Consider the following 15488-nt stretch of genomic DNA (forward strand, 5'->3'; position numbering starts at 1 on the left):
CCTTCCTGATTCTACTGCTGAATTGGGCACTGGACCTCTGCCCCCAAATCCTGCCTCTATGGCGCCAATGACACAAAGGTACAATGCAGCACATTGCCTTTCTTTTCACATAATGCAGTGATATCCTTTGAAGCTGTTGTTAAAAAGATTGCACGCCTCAAATATATCTTTAACTATAAACAAGGGAGGTGGCTGGGCTGATTGCTATATTAGAATTCGGGTGTGCGTGCATACAAGCATGGCTCTACTTTATGTGAAATTAAATGTTGGGAAGGGCCATAGCTCAGCGATAGAGCATCTGCTTTGCATGCAGAAATTCCCATGCTCAAATCCCAGCATCTGCAGGTAGGACTGGGAGAGGAGCCCGTCTGAAATCCTAGACTGACTCAGAGTAAGGCAGCTGCCTCATCTTTGGGACGGTACATTGATTCTCAAAAAGCTATGGTGCTGAGAGCCTTCAATGAGTTAACAGGGAACAGCTGGAGCAGAGTTGCCCAATTGCAAGATAGACTGTAGCAAGCCAAGGAAACGCTAGAATTGCCATGGGCACCCAGAACCTCAAAGCCGGTCTAACGGCTTCTCTCGAGAGGCCCACAGGGCCATTGGGCTTGCTGAAAAAGCCGTTACTAAGCAGTTTGTGTAGGGTGGAGGAGCAGGGCATCTCATCACACAGGCTACCAAACAGCTGCCGCTTTGCAAACAAAGCTGTTTGCTCCAAGAGTGCCGCTTGGGTGGTAGATATGGCAGAGGAGGAACAGAAGGGTGAACTCTGGGGAACTGAAGCCAAGAGCAGGTGGAAATCAACTGCAAAGCTCCACCTTGTTCCCATCTGGGGCAGATTCAAATATCCCATTCTAGCCCCAGTCTCCAAGCATTTTCAATTTACTTATTTGTCCACATTGCAATAGTTTAGTGGTGATACATACCAAGACTGGCTGACCAGTGCTGGGCCACCACTGATTTGGGAGGCCCATTAAGGTTATAACAGCTTCCCTTGCAAGTTTCATCACAGTGCAGAACTTTGATCCCAGTTATTTGGTCTTGATTTAGCGACTCTTTTCTTTTTACATTGTGATGGCTTTGAAACATCCTGTCAAGCCTTTTTTGTTTCAAACACTTCTCCAGGAGCCTTTAATTACACTATAATAACCCATGGATAGGCACTAGCATTTCACAATTAGTTGAACCGCACTAAAGTGCATTGAAGCACATTAGCTACGTATAACTTTAATACATTGGCAAACAAGTGGCAGCATTCAAAGTATGATAAGGAACAGCAATATAATGACAACACAGCTAAAAGTGCAGGGAGGTGGAAATAGGAGTCTATTACAGCTCATTAATTCATTAATTAATTTCAGTAATATATTTGTCACTTTTCAGGACCAAGCCCACAAAGCAATCTACAAAGGCAGATAAAACAATATAACCTTAGGCAGAGTATGAAGCACTGTGTGGATACAGACATACAGATAGCCAATACTGAATTAGATTTCCAGATTCTCCTAAAGACAAGCAACAGCAAAAAGAACTGATGGGCCCAAATGAATGTTAAATCAAAGAGAGTTCCAAAATTGTGGGGACACCACCAAGAAAGGCCCTTTCTCATGTGCTTCCCAGCCTGCTACTAAATTAATATGCTACTAGGATGTTGAACCTTGGAAGCCAATTTCAGGACTGGGAAGGGCCATAGCGCAGTCCCTGGAATCTCCAGGGCTGGGAGAGAATCCTGCCTGAAACCCTGGACAGCCGCTGCCAGTCAGTATAGAATAATACTGAGCTGGATGGATCAGGGGTCTGACTCAGTATAAGGCAGCTTCCTGCATTTCATGTCTCCCACGCTTTGAGCTCTTTCAGTCTTTATAAGGGGTGGGCGTGGACTTTGCCAGCTACTGTTACTTTACTGCCCACATCAGCTGCTGCTGAGCCCAGTGCACAGGGATGGTGTGTCCCGCTGCCTTGTCCAGTTGCTGCCACTTGTGCTGCCCAACTCTGCCAACTCTAGAGAAGCGGCGCTGGCATCGGCGCCAATTCTGAGCAAGATCTCATCAATTTTGGGCAAGATTTTACACATGCCGCAATATATGTTGCACAATATTGGTGTGGTCTTGGCCAAAATTGGCATTGGCACTGCAGCGGAGGTGATGGGGCAGGCAGGGTGCTTATACTGTCTGAGGCAGGAGCCTCACCCCACCTAATGATTGTGCTGGCCCTGTCAGCACATACCCTGCATAGCTCACTAAAACATGGAGGAGGCTCAAAGGCTGAGAGCTGCTGAGACCCAGCCCTGCCCCATCACACCTGTGAACCTGCCGCTGAGGCTGGCAGAGGGAAGAGTCCCGGCCTTCTTGCAGAGATAAAAGGCACTTGGGGAGGAAATCTAAAGCACCATCTGAAGCAAGGGCTGTGTCTATAGAACAATGTGCAAATCCCATAAATGGGAAATTTGCAGAGGAGGCGGTGGCATCAAATGATGCCAACACCTTTGAGCTGGAGGGCTGGTCTCTGATGCTCACCCACACCCCATAAGGCTCCCAAGCCAAGAGGTTTCCACGTGCTGTCACACCTGGGCATGGACATGCAACGTAAGGTGGCATGCCACCTGAAGCCTCAATCATGCACAGCATTTCCGTGGTGATGATGCAGGCTGCCTCTCAGAAAGAGTTGCCACTGGTGTGGAAATGAAACACCGTGTGTGATCCTGGGGAGGCCCAACAAAAGCGGCACAAGATGGCTGCAGTCAGTTTAGAACAGGAACACAATATGGAGTTGCCTCCTACCAAGTCAGACTACTTACTAGTCTGTCCAACTCAGTATTGTTTACAGCAGAGATGGGGAACCTGGCTCCAGATGTTTCTTTGGACTAAACTCCCATCATCCCTGACAACCGGCCATCTCACTGGACCTTAAGGGAGTTGGAGCTTAACATCATTTGGACAGACATAGGTTTCCCATTCTGAGTCTCTGGACTAGCTGTGGCCTTTTTAAATTTTATTTTTCAAATTTATAATTTTTTATTTTATTTATTAGATTTATATACCACCCTTCGTCATAAGACCTCAGGGCGATTTACAGACGTTGGCTTGATAGATCTCCTGACAAGGCCTCCTCCCCCACTCTCAATGTCCTTTCTTTGTGCCAGTTGCTTTCTTACCACACTTCCCTCTCAGGCCCAATTTCTTATGCAACTTTTTCACACAGTAAAATAGCTGTGAGTTAACAGAAAAGAGTAATTCCCTCCTGCCATTCTGGGACCGTATCAGTGAGCTGAGGTATCTTAAGCGTAAGGACAAAAGGAAAGCCAAGTGATTTCCAGAAGCTTCTCCTGAGGACAAGCTATTGGGTTTACCTCAGCAACTATGTCCTTAATCCAGTTTCACCTCATTGGTGTCAAGGACAAGAATTCACTGACTGGGCAAATACTTAGAAAGAGATCTAAAAATTGCTTACAGCATTAACAATGATTATATACAGGCTTTAAAAAATATCCACAGTAATACCCAAGATCTACATTGAGACCAGAGGGCTCTTATCAGCAACAAACAGAGATTGTAAAAACTGCAGCCTCTGCCATGTTAGAATAGATCTAGCAAGGCAAATGTATCTGTTCTTACACGCTTAAGTGTTTGACTTTCCACTTTGAGGTATGATAAAACAAGTGACTGTAATGATTTCAGCAGGCTGTGTATGTCTCATGCTGTAATTCAAACACATCAACAACCGGATTTTTATTTTTTAAAGTAAGACTCAAGACAGTTCTGCAGGCTTGCTTCTCCCCCCTTTTTGTTAGGGATCCCCATTCATAATGACACAGAGCATGAGAACAAGCCTAAGGCCATCTTTGTCCACAAAGTTTTGTGCTGGAGACTAGTTTCAGTCCTAGGCACACCCAGCAGTCCTCCTACCTGTTCCTTGCAACAGCAACCCCTTGTGGCACCAGAAAAGCTGTACTCAAGTTGAGTGGAAGAGATGCTTCTCCGGCAGCAGCACTCTTGCAAGATCCTTGCTGGAGGAAGCCAAAGTCCAACATCCTGTTCTCACAGTAGCCAACCAGATGCCCATGGGAAGCCAGCAAGCAGGACCAGAGTCCTGTGATTCCCAGCAACTGGTATTCAGAGGCATACTGCCTCCAACAGAGAAGGTAGAACATAGCCATTGTTCACTTGCAGGATCACCTTAACTCACATATGCCCATTCACTCACTTTGATATGAAGAACAGGCATTGTAACAGGTGCCACAAAATACCCATTAGTGCTGCAGGACTGAGATAAGCTGCACCTGCTAGAATTCTCTCTACACCAGTTCCAAAGGAAGGCTCCAGCATACAACCACCACATTACAGCTTATCAAGAATGTCAGTTCTTTCACCTGCAGTTTGAATCCTGGAAACAGCTTCCTGGCCCAGTGTGATTTGAATTGTGGTAACGGCTTCCTTTCCCACTATAGGTGTTAACTGATTTAGCAAAGTTTGATAATCAATTATTGCTGTGGTCATGGTGCTTTTTTTGCTTTCTTTAAAGCTTTACCTAGTAAAATTTACTATAACTGTCATAGATTTTATTTTGCCTTATTCTATTTCCTTTCCATCTGAACTCACTCTTCCCATTCCTCACCCCATGAAGTGGGACTCTAGTTCATGAAAGCTTCTTCTGTACAATTTAGGCCACAAATATCTAAAAGACTGCCTGCTTCCCTACAGACCCCATTTTGAGTATTAATACCAGCAGAGCCCTCTTGGTAATTTTACCACACACAGATGTTTGGTGGTAGGAGTGGTGGCTCAAAAGAGAGCATTCTGTGGCAGCTCCTAGGTTAAAGAATTCCCTCCCAAAATAGGCGTGTCTGGCTCCTTCATTATATAGTTTCCACTGAATGTTAAATATATACCCTCTTTACCCTGGCCTTTTGACACTTGAGAAATGTTTACAGGACCCACTCTATTTCTGTGACTGCAACTTGTTATCGATTACTGTTAATATTAAATTTTACATTGCTGCAACTGGCCCTGAGACCTTATGGTAAAGGGAGAGTAAGAAATTGAACAAAATAGGAGTAGTAGTAGCAATAATGATATATTTAAAGGTGTCTTAAGTGTATAGTGGTACCTCGGGTTAAGTACTTAATTCGTTCTGGAGGTCCATTCTTAACCTGAAACTGTTCTTAACATGAAGCACCACTTTAGCTAATAGGGCCTACCCCTGCTGCTGCGCCGCCGGAGCACAATTTCTGTTTTCATCCTGAAGCAAAGTTCTTAACCCGAGGTACTATTTTTGGGTTAGCGGAGTCTGTAACCTGAAGCGTATGTAACCCGAGGTATCACTGTATATTGTTTCTCTTCCATGCAGTTATTGTGGGTGGGGCAGGAAAGCAATCCTCATACGAAAAGAAGAATACCAGACGTGGATATAGACACACAGGTATGGAACAGAGTGTATTGGTTGATCAGTCCCTCCACCAGAAGAAATCTCCTAGAAGGCCAAGGCCAAAACCTGACATTTACCGGGGGGGGGGGGGTGTCACAGCAAGTGGAGTCAGGAGGCTTTGAGGGTGCTCCTGTCCCTAGTGCCCGGCATCACTGCTTGTCATCTCCACACTTTGAAATGCCAAACAGAGGCAGAGCATTGGTGGCCGCAGAAGAGAAGACAGTCAAGCTCCTATGCAATTGTACAAAGTTAACAGAATTCCATGCTTCTCAATAAAACAACAACAGAGCGGTCACACTGACAATCTTTGGTGCAAACTTCCTTTAGGCAGCAGACATCTATTACTTTTGCCATTTCACCGGTCATCTTCTGTGCCTCGCAGCTGCCCATACCACAGCTCACTGCTAACTGGGTTTTTTTGGTGGGGAGGCCCCCCTTTGTCTCAAGCACAGAGGCTCCCAAATACACCAGAAAGAAAGTTATTGTGTGGGAGGAACCTAAAGGCCCAAGCTGCATCTTGGTAGTCCATATCTTGCAGGGTACTTCTTCAGCTGCAGGTTAATACACATGGGAAGCCAACTTGGATGGGAGGAGCTGTCCACCTGCAGTGGCCTGTTTACAGCTGCAGCAGGCATGCTACACGTCCATGGTTTCCTGCTCCACACTTTTCTCCTGCGGCTGCACATACTTCTCCTGGACTGCTAATGTGCTGGTTGTATGTGAGTTAAGGGGAAATAAACAGCAAGTGGTGGCTGATGTGTATGTGTGTGTGTGTGAGTGAGTGAGTGAGTGAGTGAGTGGAGCACTAATCTCTGTTTGACTGCTAGCTGACAGTGCAATTAATGTGAGGACATTCCATCCAAAAGGTACAGTATCGGAAGCAGCAAACAATACAAAAAGGAATTTGAGCTCCACGGAACAAGAGTGGGAGAAGCAATTTGTCTCGATTAGAGGTGGCTATCCGGCAGCCCTCAGGCTACGTCCAGCCCACAAAACAATTTTATCCAGACCCCAGAGGTGCTCAGATTTTAATCAAAGAGTGGTAAAAAGTTTGCCCACAGCTCATAAGAAATTGTTTTCAAAAGATACGAGAAAGAGAGTCAGTATTACATCATCTTTGGGCTTTTGCTCTGCTTACTGCCCTAAGGGTTAGAAACTTACTCGTAAAGCCTAATATCTGACCGGACATGCAGAATATGGAGTAATAAACCACAGCTTATGGATTGCATCCATGCTGGCAATCTCACATGCAGGATGCAGGTGGTGTATCTTGGTGCTCCTGTATATCAGCCTGGTATCACCTACATTGGTTCTACATGTATTAATTCACAAAGCCCTAAAAAAATGGGTCCAAAAGGCCCTTAAAGACTGCCTGATTCCTTACTCTCTACTTCAATCATGAAGATCCTTCAATGGGGCACTTCTGGTGGTTCCTCATGCCTCTGAGTTTTGGTTGGCCTCTACTTAGGGACTGGGACTTTAGTGTGGCAGGACCTGCCTGTGGAACTCCCTGCCAGTAGAGGATCATCAGGAATCATCCATACCTTTTTTCAGATGTCTTCTGAATATAGGTCCTGCTTTGCTTAGACAGGCCTTTGCAATATGATTTTTTTTCTTTTTCACCAACCAGTATTTACTGATGTTATAGTGAAGTTTCAAACGATGTTGCTTTCACTGATTTTATTATAATCTTGCATACTGTATACTGCCTTGATTAGATTGTATGAAAGTGTTGATTAGAAATACTTCAATAAAAATAAATAAATGCTATCGATATTGTCACAAATATAGCTTATTTCCACAATCACAACACACCTTTGAAACTGGGCTGGAATTGTAGAAACAGGCTTATTCATGCACACTGTACAGGTTTGATTCATAGGTTTATACTGTACAGTGCTTCAACAGCTGAATACTATGAGTCGGACTATAAATTTGTTTAAATGAATAAAACAAATAAGTAAAACTTCCATCTGATCAGCTACCAGTGCCAATGGTAGTGTAAACTGACCCTCAAAACTGCAATATAGTTATGGGCATGCAGATTTCCCCAGATGATTATTTCTTGGGATGCATAAATAAGACTCAGTCTTGCAGCAGGGAAGGGGAACACAATAAAAAAGGATACGATGTGAAGTGGAAATCGGCTCCCACTGCTGCAGACATCAGGGCTTGAAGGCTTCTGTGCTCTGCGTCTCCAAAGCAGTAGCCATTGGCTTTGTCCACCGCCTGCATCACACGCTGCATGCTCTCCTTATCCTAGGAAAATGGACATGTTAGGGGCTGAAATTATCTTTCATGTTCCATGATGCTACTCACTGGGCCAGTTAATGCACAGCATGTACCATCACTTGCTTTCTCACAATTTGTGATTTCTCATCACTTGGGACACTTGGGTCTGATGAGATACGGAAGTTCTAGCTGTGGATTTTGAATTGTAGTAGCTCATTCACACATGCACATTGCCACTTGATGCCACAATCATCAGGTGATGAAAGAAGCACGTGAGCTGGCTTACAGGCAGACTGCAATCCAAAGATCATCTTTCAATATTCTCTTCCCTTTCAGCACTTTTTTTGGTTCACTTCCAGTTTAGCTGGATTCCCCATCAAACTTCCATGATTCTTGCTCTAATATAGGCTTGCCTTTCACAGATAAACAATGTCACATGGTGCTGCTTCCTTAGCCGCCCTGAGCCCCGGGGAGGGCAGGGTATAAATAAAAATTATTATTATTATTATTATTATTATTATTAGTAGTAGTAGTAGTAGTGGTAGTATTTTTTAATCTTTTGCCTGTTAGTTCCATGCCCTAGCTCCTGTATTAACAGATGTTTTCTTCTCAGAATAACTGAGCATAAATACACATATTCATTTATATAGCATATTAATTCATGTGGGAGTTTTACTTTCCTAGTTACAAATAAAAGCAGTCCAGCTCCTTTCTATATTTTTAATTCTCTTTGATCCTTTCAGCATCACTCTCCAATCTGGCTAGTATATGCAAATGCATTGCCAAATTATCATCTGTTTCTTTACTTTCTGGAACATAATTTAAGCAAACTTCCTATTTTAAAGTTAGAGTATAGCAATACTTAGCATTATTAAATAGTGCTTTAGAGCACAATCAGATACTCAGGTGCAAGCTTCACTGAGTGAAAGAGGGCTTTACTTCCAGGTAACTGCGCACAGGATTGTGGCCACTATTTGAAGACAATTACAAACATTATCTCAATACTTTTTACAGTGGAAGTGGGGAACCCATGTCCCTCTAGATGTTGGTGAACAACAACTTCCACCATCCCTGACCATTGGCCATGCTGGCTGAGGTTAATGGGATTTAGAGGCCAACAACATCTGGAAGGCCACAAGTTTCCCACTCCTGCTTTACCAAAATCCTGAGTCTGAAAGACAGAAGCTTGGTTAGATCTCCAAGTGAGCTCATGGCAAAGGCAGGATTTGAATTGGAGGACTCCTGGCTTCCCAGTCTAGTGTCTTAGCCACTAAACTATATTAGCCATTTATTTCATATAATTTAATGAAACACATTACTATTTAATGCTATAGCAACAAATTACAGCCAATATCTGAAATGGAAAAGCCTATAAAATCCAGATCCTGAAAGACGCTGTTTACATTTTACAGCAGGAAAAGGAAGTAGTCCAAACAGAACCTAAACTGAACGGCTGCCTGCTCCTCAAATGTCAATTATTACTTTCCTGCTGATTTGGCTTGGCTACCTGGACATTGAGAGGAACAAAGGAAACCAAGCTGTAGTCTTCAATCACTTCCACAAGCTTCTTGTTCAAGTGTTGATAGTTCTTGAAGAAAGGATCTGTAGCCAGGTGATCCACTAGATAGGACAAATCAAGAACCTCTGTGTAATAATCGAGATTGAAGGCTGCAAGACAAAAAAAGACAAGTCTCTAGCAAATTCAGGAACAAAAGGTGCAGATAAAGCCAAATCACATCACTCCCTACCCATAGGCTTACAATCTAAAATAGATATGCTATGCATATATTAAAGGCCATTAAAGAGTTGGCAAGAACCTGGGATCCTGCAGACATTGCTGGACTCCCAACTCCCATCAGTCCCAGCTTGTATGTCCAATGATCAAGGGTGATGGGAGCTGTAGTCAGCAGCACCTGGAAAGTCTCGGGTTTCTCTTCTCTAATGTAGTGACTAGAATCTAGCCCAACAGTGGGAAACATTTAGCTCCCAGTCACTGCTAAACTACAGCTCCCATCAGCCTCAGCAAGCATGGCCAATGGCCAGGACTGATGGGAGTTGTAATTCAGCAATATCTGGAGGGTCAAAGGTTCTGGGCTAGCCCACAGCTGTCTTCTCTAACTGGAGCTTCTCTCTAGGGCAAGCATGGGGAATGTCAGGTATGGGGATCAACTGAGGTTCTCCAGGTCTCCCTATCTAGCCCTTGGGGATCTCCCAGGCCACATTCTCTCCAAAGCCACATCACTCAATAGCCTTGCTTTGCACTCTCCTTGTGTGTTTTTGCCTGACTAGAATTGGCCCTTGAACTCTGACAATGCTTCTTGCTTGCCTGGATGGAGGATAGGGGTGTGTATTTAAGTATGTGTAGAAACAATCCTATGGTGCAAAGATAGAACTGACGTTCTTCACTCTGCTCGCTTGTGATTCTTGCCCATCCACCACTAGTATGTGGCTCCTGGAAGCTTGCTTAGAAGGGTATGTGCCTCTCAAGCTGAAAAAGGTTCCCCTCCCTTGCTCTAGGTTAGAGGGCAATTGTCTTTTCCAGAACCTGCTGTCTCCGTTTCTTTTCACTGGAAAGGTAGTAACCAAGCATGTAGGGCAGGTGCTCTAACTGAATTATGGTTTCTCTCAGGCTACAGGATCTGATTAGCCACAACTTCTCACTGTCACTTAGTAAAAGGTTACATCCGTCTTCCCCTTCAAGGACCTCCTACTGGTGGCTCTCACCCAGTTTCCCATACTGCTCGATTAGGTCCATTTTGGAGAGGACGTTGATGTGGGGTAGCTCTACGTGCAACATGGTGGAGAGGGAAGTGCAGAGAATGGAGATGAACTTGCCGGGGTCCGTACAGTAATGAGAATCCACTAAATGGACAGCTGCCAGCTGTGCAAAGAAGAAACAAGAGAAGGATGAGAATCAGTGTTGTGTCAAGTCTGGGACATCCTAATGGAGACAAGAAATCGCTTAGGGCAGGGATGGGGTACATGTGGTCCTCCAGAAGTTGCTGAACTACAACTCTCAACATCCCTGATTATTGACCATGCTGGCTAAGGCTGATAGGATTTGTAGTCCAACAACATATGGAGGGCCAAAGCTTCCAAAGTCTGATTGTCTGATGCAACTGATAAATATAAGTAATATTACATACTGACAGTAGTACCTGTTTAGGAAAACCATTGTAGTGGAAGCTGGGTTGCTTACAGAGTAATTAAAGAAACAGCCCTCTTTCCCCTCTAAAAGCCCATAAACCAGCTGCATTGAAGCCCCCCACCCCCACCCCAGAATCTTGCAGGAACATGATCCTACGAGAGAAGCCAGGGATTGAACCTGCAACCATTGGCATGCAAAAGAGATGCTCTACACTGAAACAAAGCCCTTCCCCATGTAAACCACGCTCCATCGAGTTTACCAAACAGCAGGGTGGGGTGGGGGGAAGTTATCCTATAATGGTCTTTAGTCTACAGCTAGACAGCAGCAAAAAAGAGGCAACTGCACCTTAATCAACCAGAGATCATTATTTGATATTTATTATTGTTTTCCATGAGGTGACCAGTCTGTTGAACCTAGTGGTGTTCAGAGAGCAGCTAGAATGGGTTATCTCTTTCCTGACATAGAGGTTCCATCTTGTGTCTCCACCTATTCAATGCCTATACAGTCTCTGTGTAAGATTATTAAGAGGTTTAAAGCCAAGTGCCATCATTACATTAAAATCAGAGAGCTGTACCTTTTCATTTTCATCTGAATCAGCAACTTTAGTTCTGATACTTCTCTGGAATCTGAACACTATAGGAGGTTGGATGCAATTAAGCCAGCTGAAGCTAAATCCAGACATGGTGGGTGGTAGATTTTTAAAAAAAATCTTCATAAAGTGAAAATGGCCATCCAAACTGAAATAGGGAATACAAGAGCCCAGGACACTTAATCCTAAAGCCCAATTCATACATGAATCTTTATAGCATGGTAGCCAGTCAAAAACACAGCTGCATGGAGGCATCCAAGCTATTCAGAAGACAAACCACCCCTTCCAGCTCAGGCAATTTTAACCAATCAATACAATCCACAGAAATAGTTGCAATTGTGTAGTTTGAACTGCCTGAACCATTTCACTCAAATGGCTTGCCACATGAAAATGAGTTGTAAAAGGCTACTATGCTACATAGAGCTAATGTGCACACTGGAGCCAAATCTGGCTTGCAGTTTGGCACCAAAAGATGCTCTCATTTCCAGTACCCATTTTCCATGCAAAATTCTACCACCTAACATTGTTTTATTTTTCTGTACCAGGGGCAGGAGAACTTTTTCATCCTGAAAGTGACATTCTCTTTTGTATGTCACATGCCAGGGGCAAAAGTGGACGGAGCAGCAAGTGTGACTTTTACCTTGGTGCATTAGGCTAGTTTCAACACACTCTCACCCACCCTCTCCCTTTCCAGGCATGCAAAATACATTATCAGAATTCAAGTGCCCATTGCCGCCAAGCAAAAACTGTAAAAGAAGCTTGAAGGACAGGTGGTGAGGGGGTGCGGTGCAGGGAGAGCCCCAAGGGCCAGATACAAATGCTTGGAGGGCTGCCATCCCTCATCTACACCAACCATACCCTGAAGTTCCACTTAGCAAGCTGAGCAAAGATGTTTCTCAATGAACTATGATGGGTGCAAAGCTCCACTTGTCCCGGGCAGTCAAATAAGAAGTAATGCCCCTTAAATTGGGCCAGTTTCTCTTGCAGCCAGTCCAAGTTGGCCTCCAGATACTCCATGCAATAGATCAAGCCACCGTTGGGTCCCAGTTTCAAGTTCTCCATTACATCGGCCAAGGTGATAAGTTCTGAGATATCCACAGCGCACTGGTAAGGAATCCCCTCATTGGCTGGGTCCAGGTTCACTACAGCTACTTTGCGCCCAATTGCAGAAAGAAATTCCTGCATGCCAAGACAGTAAGTTGTTTTCCCTGAACCAGGAGGCCCAATCACTGCCTGACCAAAGGCTACTGTGGACTGCTTCTGGCTGTACGACATGATGCAACTTTTGTTCTTTTTCTAAAAAAAGACAGCAAAATGTCAGAATATATGGACCATTTCACACAGTATTTAGGAAGCAAACATGGGTTTGTTATCAAGCATATTCTCAAGGAAAAAACTGATCCAATTCTGATCCAGTTGGTGAGAGTACTTCCATGACACCATGTTTGCTACATTCACAAATTAAGGGCACTTCTAAAAAAAAAAACAACCCCAACAACTGAAGTGTACAACTGAAACAAAAATATTTCTAAGGTAATATCAGGTAACTACTGACTTACAGAGAGACTGATACAGTAATGAGAGCAAGGGCAGCCAATGTGATGACCTCCAGATGTTGTTGGACTACTACTCCCATTAGCCCCAGCCAGTATGGTCAATGGTCAAAGATGAGGGGAGCTGTAGTTCGGCAAGATGTGGAGGGCACCGCAATGGCTACCCTGGATTGTAGTGTTAGACCAGGGATGTTCAGATATCTGAATTCAAATATCCAATTGGGCCCCAAGGCAGTTGATTCTTACTCTGACACTGTTGACACAGTAACTTCCTCCACTACACCTGAGGCAGCAGGATAGTTTAGTGAGACTAGGACAGACCATGCGGTCAGTACACATACAGTTGTTATGTCCTCCAAAGGAGCAGAATTGTCAGGGGAGCTTTGGAGGAGGAGCTGCTGGAGGGAGAGAGAGACTGCCTATGCTGCCCCTCCAGCATCTGTTGCCTGAGGCAGCCACCTCATTTTGCCTAATGATAGAGCTGGCCCTGCCAGTACTGAAATAAGATTCAACTACCAGTCCAGTCGGTACTTCATGTACTTCTGTACATGAAGAGGGCAGAGTGCACCTTGTCCTGTTGCCTCAGGCAGCAAAATATCTCAAGCTGGCCCTAGTACTGTGCTATTCTGAATGAGAGTACTCCCCTATACTGGTGTTTTCTGGAGGAGTGTGCAAAGCCCCTCTACTTCTAAGAGGCTTAGTGGGGAAATAGAGAAAATGAGGCACAATTTGAATAAACTGCCTCGGCCCAGAAGTCGTGCATTTTATGGCTAGGATGGGCTTGCAGGGTTGTGCATGTGGTTGAGGGGCAAGAACTCAGAGCTGTGCCTGGAACGGAACAGAGGGCGGCATTGTTAAGATAGGAGGGCTCCTTTCCATCACAATCAATCCCTTCTAAATAAGTTGGGGAAGAAATAAACAGAGACACAGAGGGGGCCAGGAGAGAAGGAGAATTAAGAAGCATTCAGAGCAAGCGCAAGTGAGCCTCTCACCTCCGGAGCAACTGCAACACGGACTTTTTTCAACAACACACCTTGACTCTCTGTCACAGAGATAGTAAAAAGGTTAGAGTGATGCACAAAGTCTGAACATCGGCTAAAAAACAACAACCCCCAGATAGCCATAGCCGTAATCACTCCACTCATTAAAACAGTCTAACTGACTTCTGGTTCACTCAGGTCTCCTCTGCCCACTTCTCCATGGTGGCTGTCAGAGCTGCCAATTGAATTTATTGGGGAAACCTCTGATTGTATGGAGTGACCAGTGTGCCTCTGTGCCACCTCACACAGCAAACTCAGGCCTTGTTTGGTGTGGGAAATGAACCTACACTTCAGTTTATTTAATTTTTTTGCATTTTTCTTGTGGCATTTAAAATTGTAATGTGTGTCCATGGAGGTCAACAGAGCACGAGGTTTTCTGCATACAAGAGAGCACTGCATTTGGGTAACAGAGAGAAAGGGGGCCCTTTTTCAAATCAGCATTTTTCAGACAACATAAACCCCAAATTAGAAACAATTCCACTCTTTGCTGCTTCCTTTGTTCCAGGGTTGATTAATTGGGGCTTAGGCTTTGGGCATGATTCCTGCATTGCAGGGGTCGGACTAGATGACCCCCGGGATCCCTTCCAACTCTTAAGTTCTATTCTATGATTCTCCGTTTACTTCTACGGGCAGTTCCCAATGGACACCCCGAAAAACCCAGAAACAAACCAGGAAGGTTCCTCTGCGGACAACAGGATGAGCTTCTCTACATTTCTTCCTTCTATGGTACATGCAGCGTCGCTTTAGGGCTTGGCGCCACCCCGGCAACTTTGGCCGCTCCGCTGTACGCTCTTATTTTAATCCGGAGGGAAAAAGGAGGCGTGATAAACAAAGGTTCCGCGCGTATTTTTTCGAACATGGGGACTCCGTCCTTATTAACTAAGCGGCGAGCGCCACTTGGAGGGCAAAAGTTGACATGACTTGTGCTTTTGGCGTGCTCTCTGAAGACGGAGGTGGGGCATGGCAGCCATTATAGAGCGCGTAGTAAAAGCCGTGAAGTTTGGTAGGAGTTGCTATCCTTTGTTTACTGGAAAATGTGAAAATGATGAAATCAAATGGCCATGGGAATATGTTGCATTTCCAAACACTGTGTGGGTAACCAGTCATGCTCACTTCAATGTATTCAACCCCCTTTCTCCCCATTCTCCATGACCATTGGGTGGGAATAATTCTATTCCAATAGGTCACCTTTTTGAGACCAGAGGCATATTTGGAAAATGTAAGACACTCATGGGCACCACCAAATACTTACATCACATGGGAGTGGGTGGGATTGTGATGCTCAGAACCTGATACACTAAACAGGCAAAATATCTACTGTCTCCAAAACCAGTGAAACATAATGAAAAAGCAGGCAACACCTCCAGAAGAAAAAGCACTGGGAAGGATAGGTGTCCAGGGGCACATCATTGCAGACCCCTGCAATAGGCACTCTGTCGTTATTTATGGCTACATTCTTGGCTCTTAGGCAGGGTTGACTTTCTGCCAGCACTCACTAGGGC

The 15488-nt window shown here is 44.6% G+C and overlaps 1 protein-coding gene across 2 annotated transcripts; it reads right to left on the reverse strand.

Moving 5' to 3' along the window:
• Positions 1-5414: 5414 nt before the first annotated feature.
• Positions 5415-14766, reverse strand: GPN2 (GPN-loop GTPase 2). Of its 2 annotated transcripts, none has more exons than XM_083627763.1 (6): positions 14656-14766; positions 12252-12689; positions 10381-10537; positions 9164-9324; positions 7553-7683; positions 5415-6133 (listed from the first exon to the last, which is right to left on the reverse strand). In XM_083627763.1, the coding sequence occupies exons 1-6, from the start codon at positions 14716-14718 to the stop codon at positions 6061-6063; spliced, it is 1023 nt and encodes a 340-aa protein (XP_083483889.1). In that variant the 5' UTR covers positions 14719-14766; the 3' UTR covers positions 5415-6060. The 2 variants fall into 2 exon arrangements, with proteins under 2 accessions (XP_083483889.1, XP_083483890.1); XM_083627764.1 differs by lacking the exon at positions 14656-14766 and adding an exon at positions 13939-13988.
• Positions 14767-15488: the final 722 nt, after the last annotated feature.

Source organism: Podarcis filfolensis (assembly GCF_964270895.1).
Source record: "Podarcis filfolensis genome assembly, chromosome: 8".
NCBI classification, from domain to species: Eukaryota; Metazoa; Chordata; class Lepidosauria; order Squamata; family Lacertidae; genus Podarcis; species Podarcis filfolensis.

Excerpts from the sequence above, each read along its gene's own strand:
- GPN2 (XM_083627763.1), bottom strand. The coding sequence starts at position 14,718 with ATGTACCATAGAAGGAAGAAATGTAGAGAAGCTCATCCTGTTGTCCGC. Across the intron at positions 10,538-12,251 it reads TTGCTAAGTGGAACTTCAGG|CTGGCAGCTGTCCATTTAGT; the intron begins GTATGGTTGGTG and ends TTCTTTGCACAG. Across the intron at positions 9,325-10,380 it reads CGAGCAGTATGGGAAACTGG|CCTTCAATCTCGATTATTAC; the intron begins GTGAGAGCCACC and ends TTTGTCTTGCAG.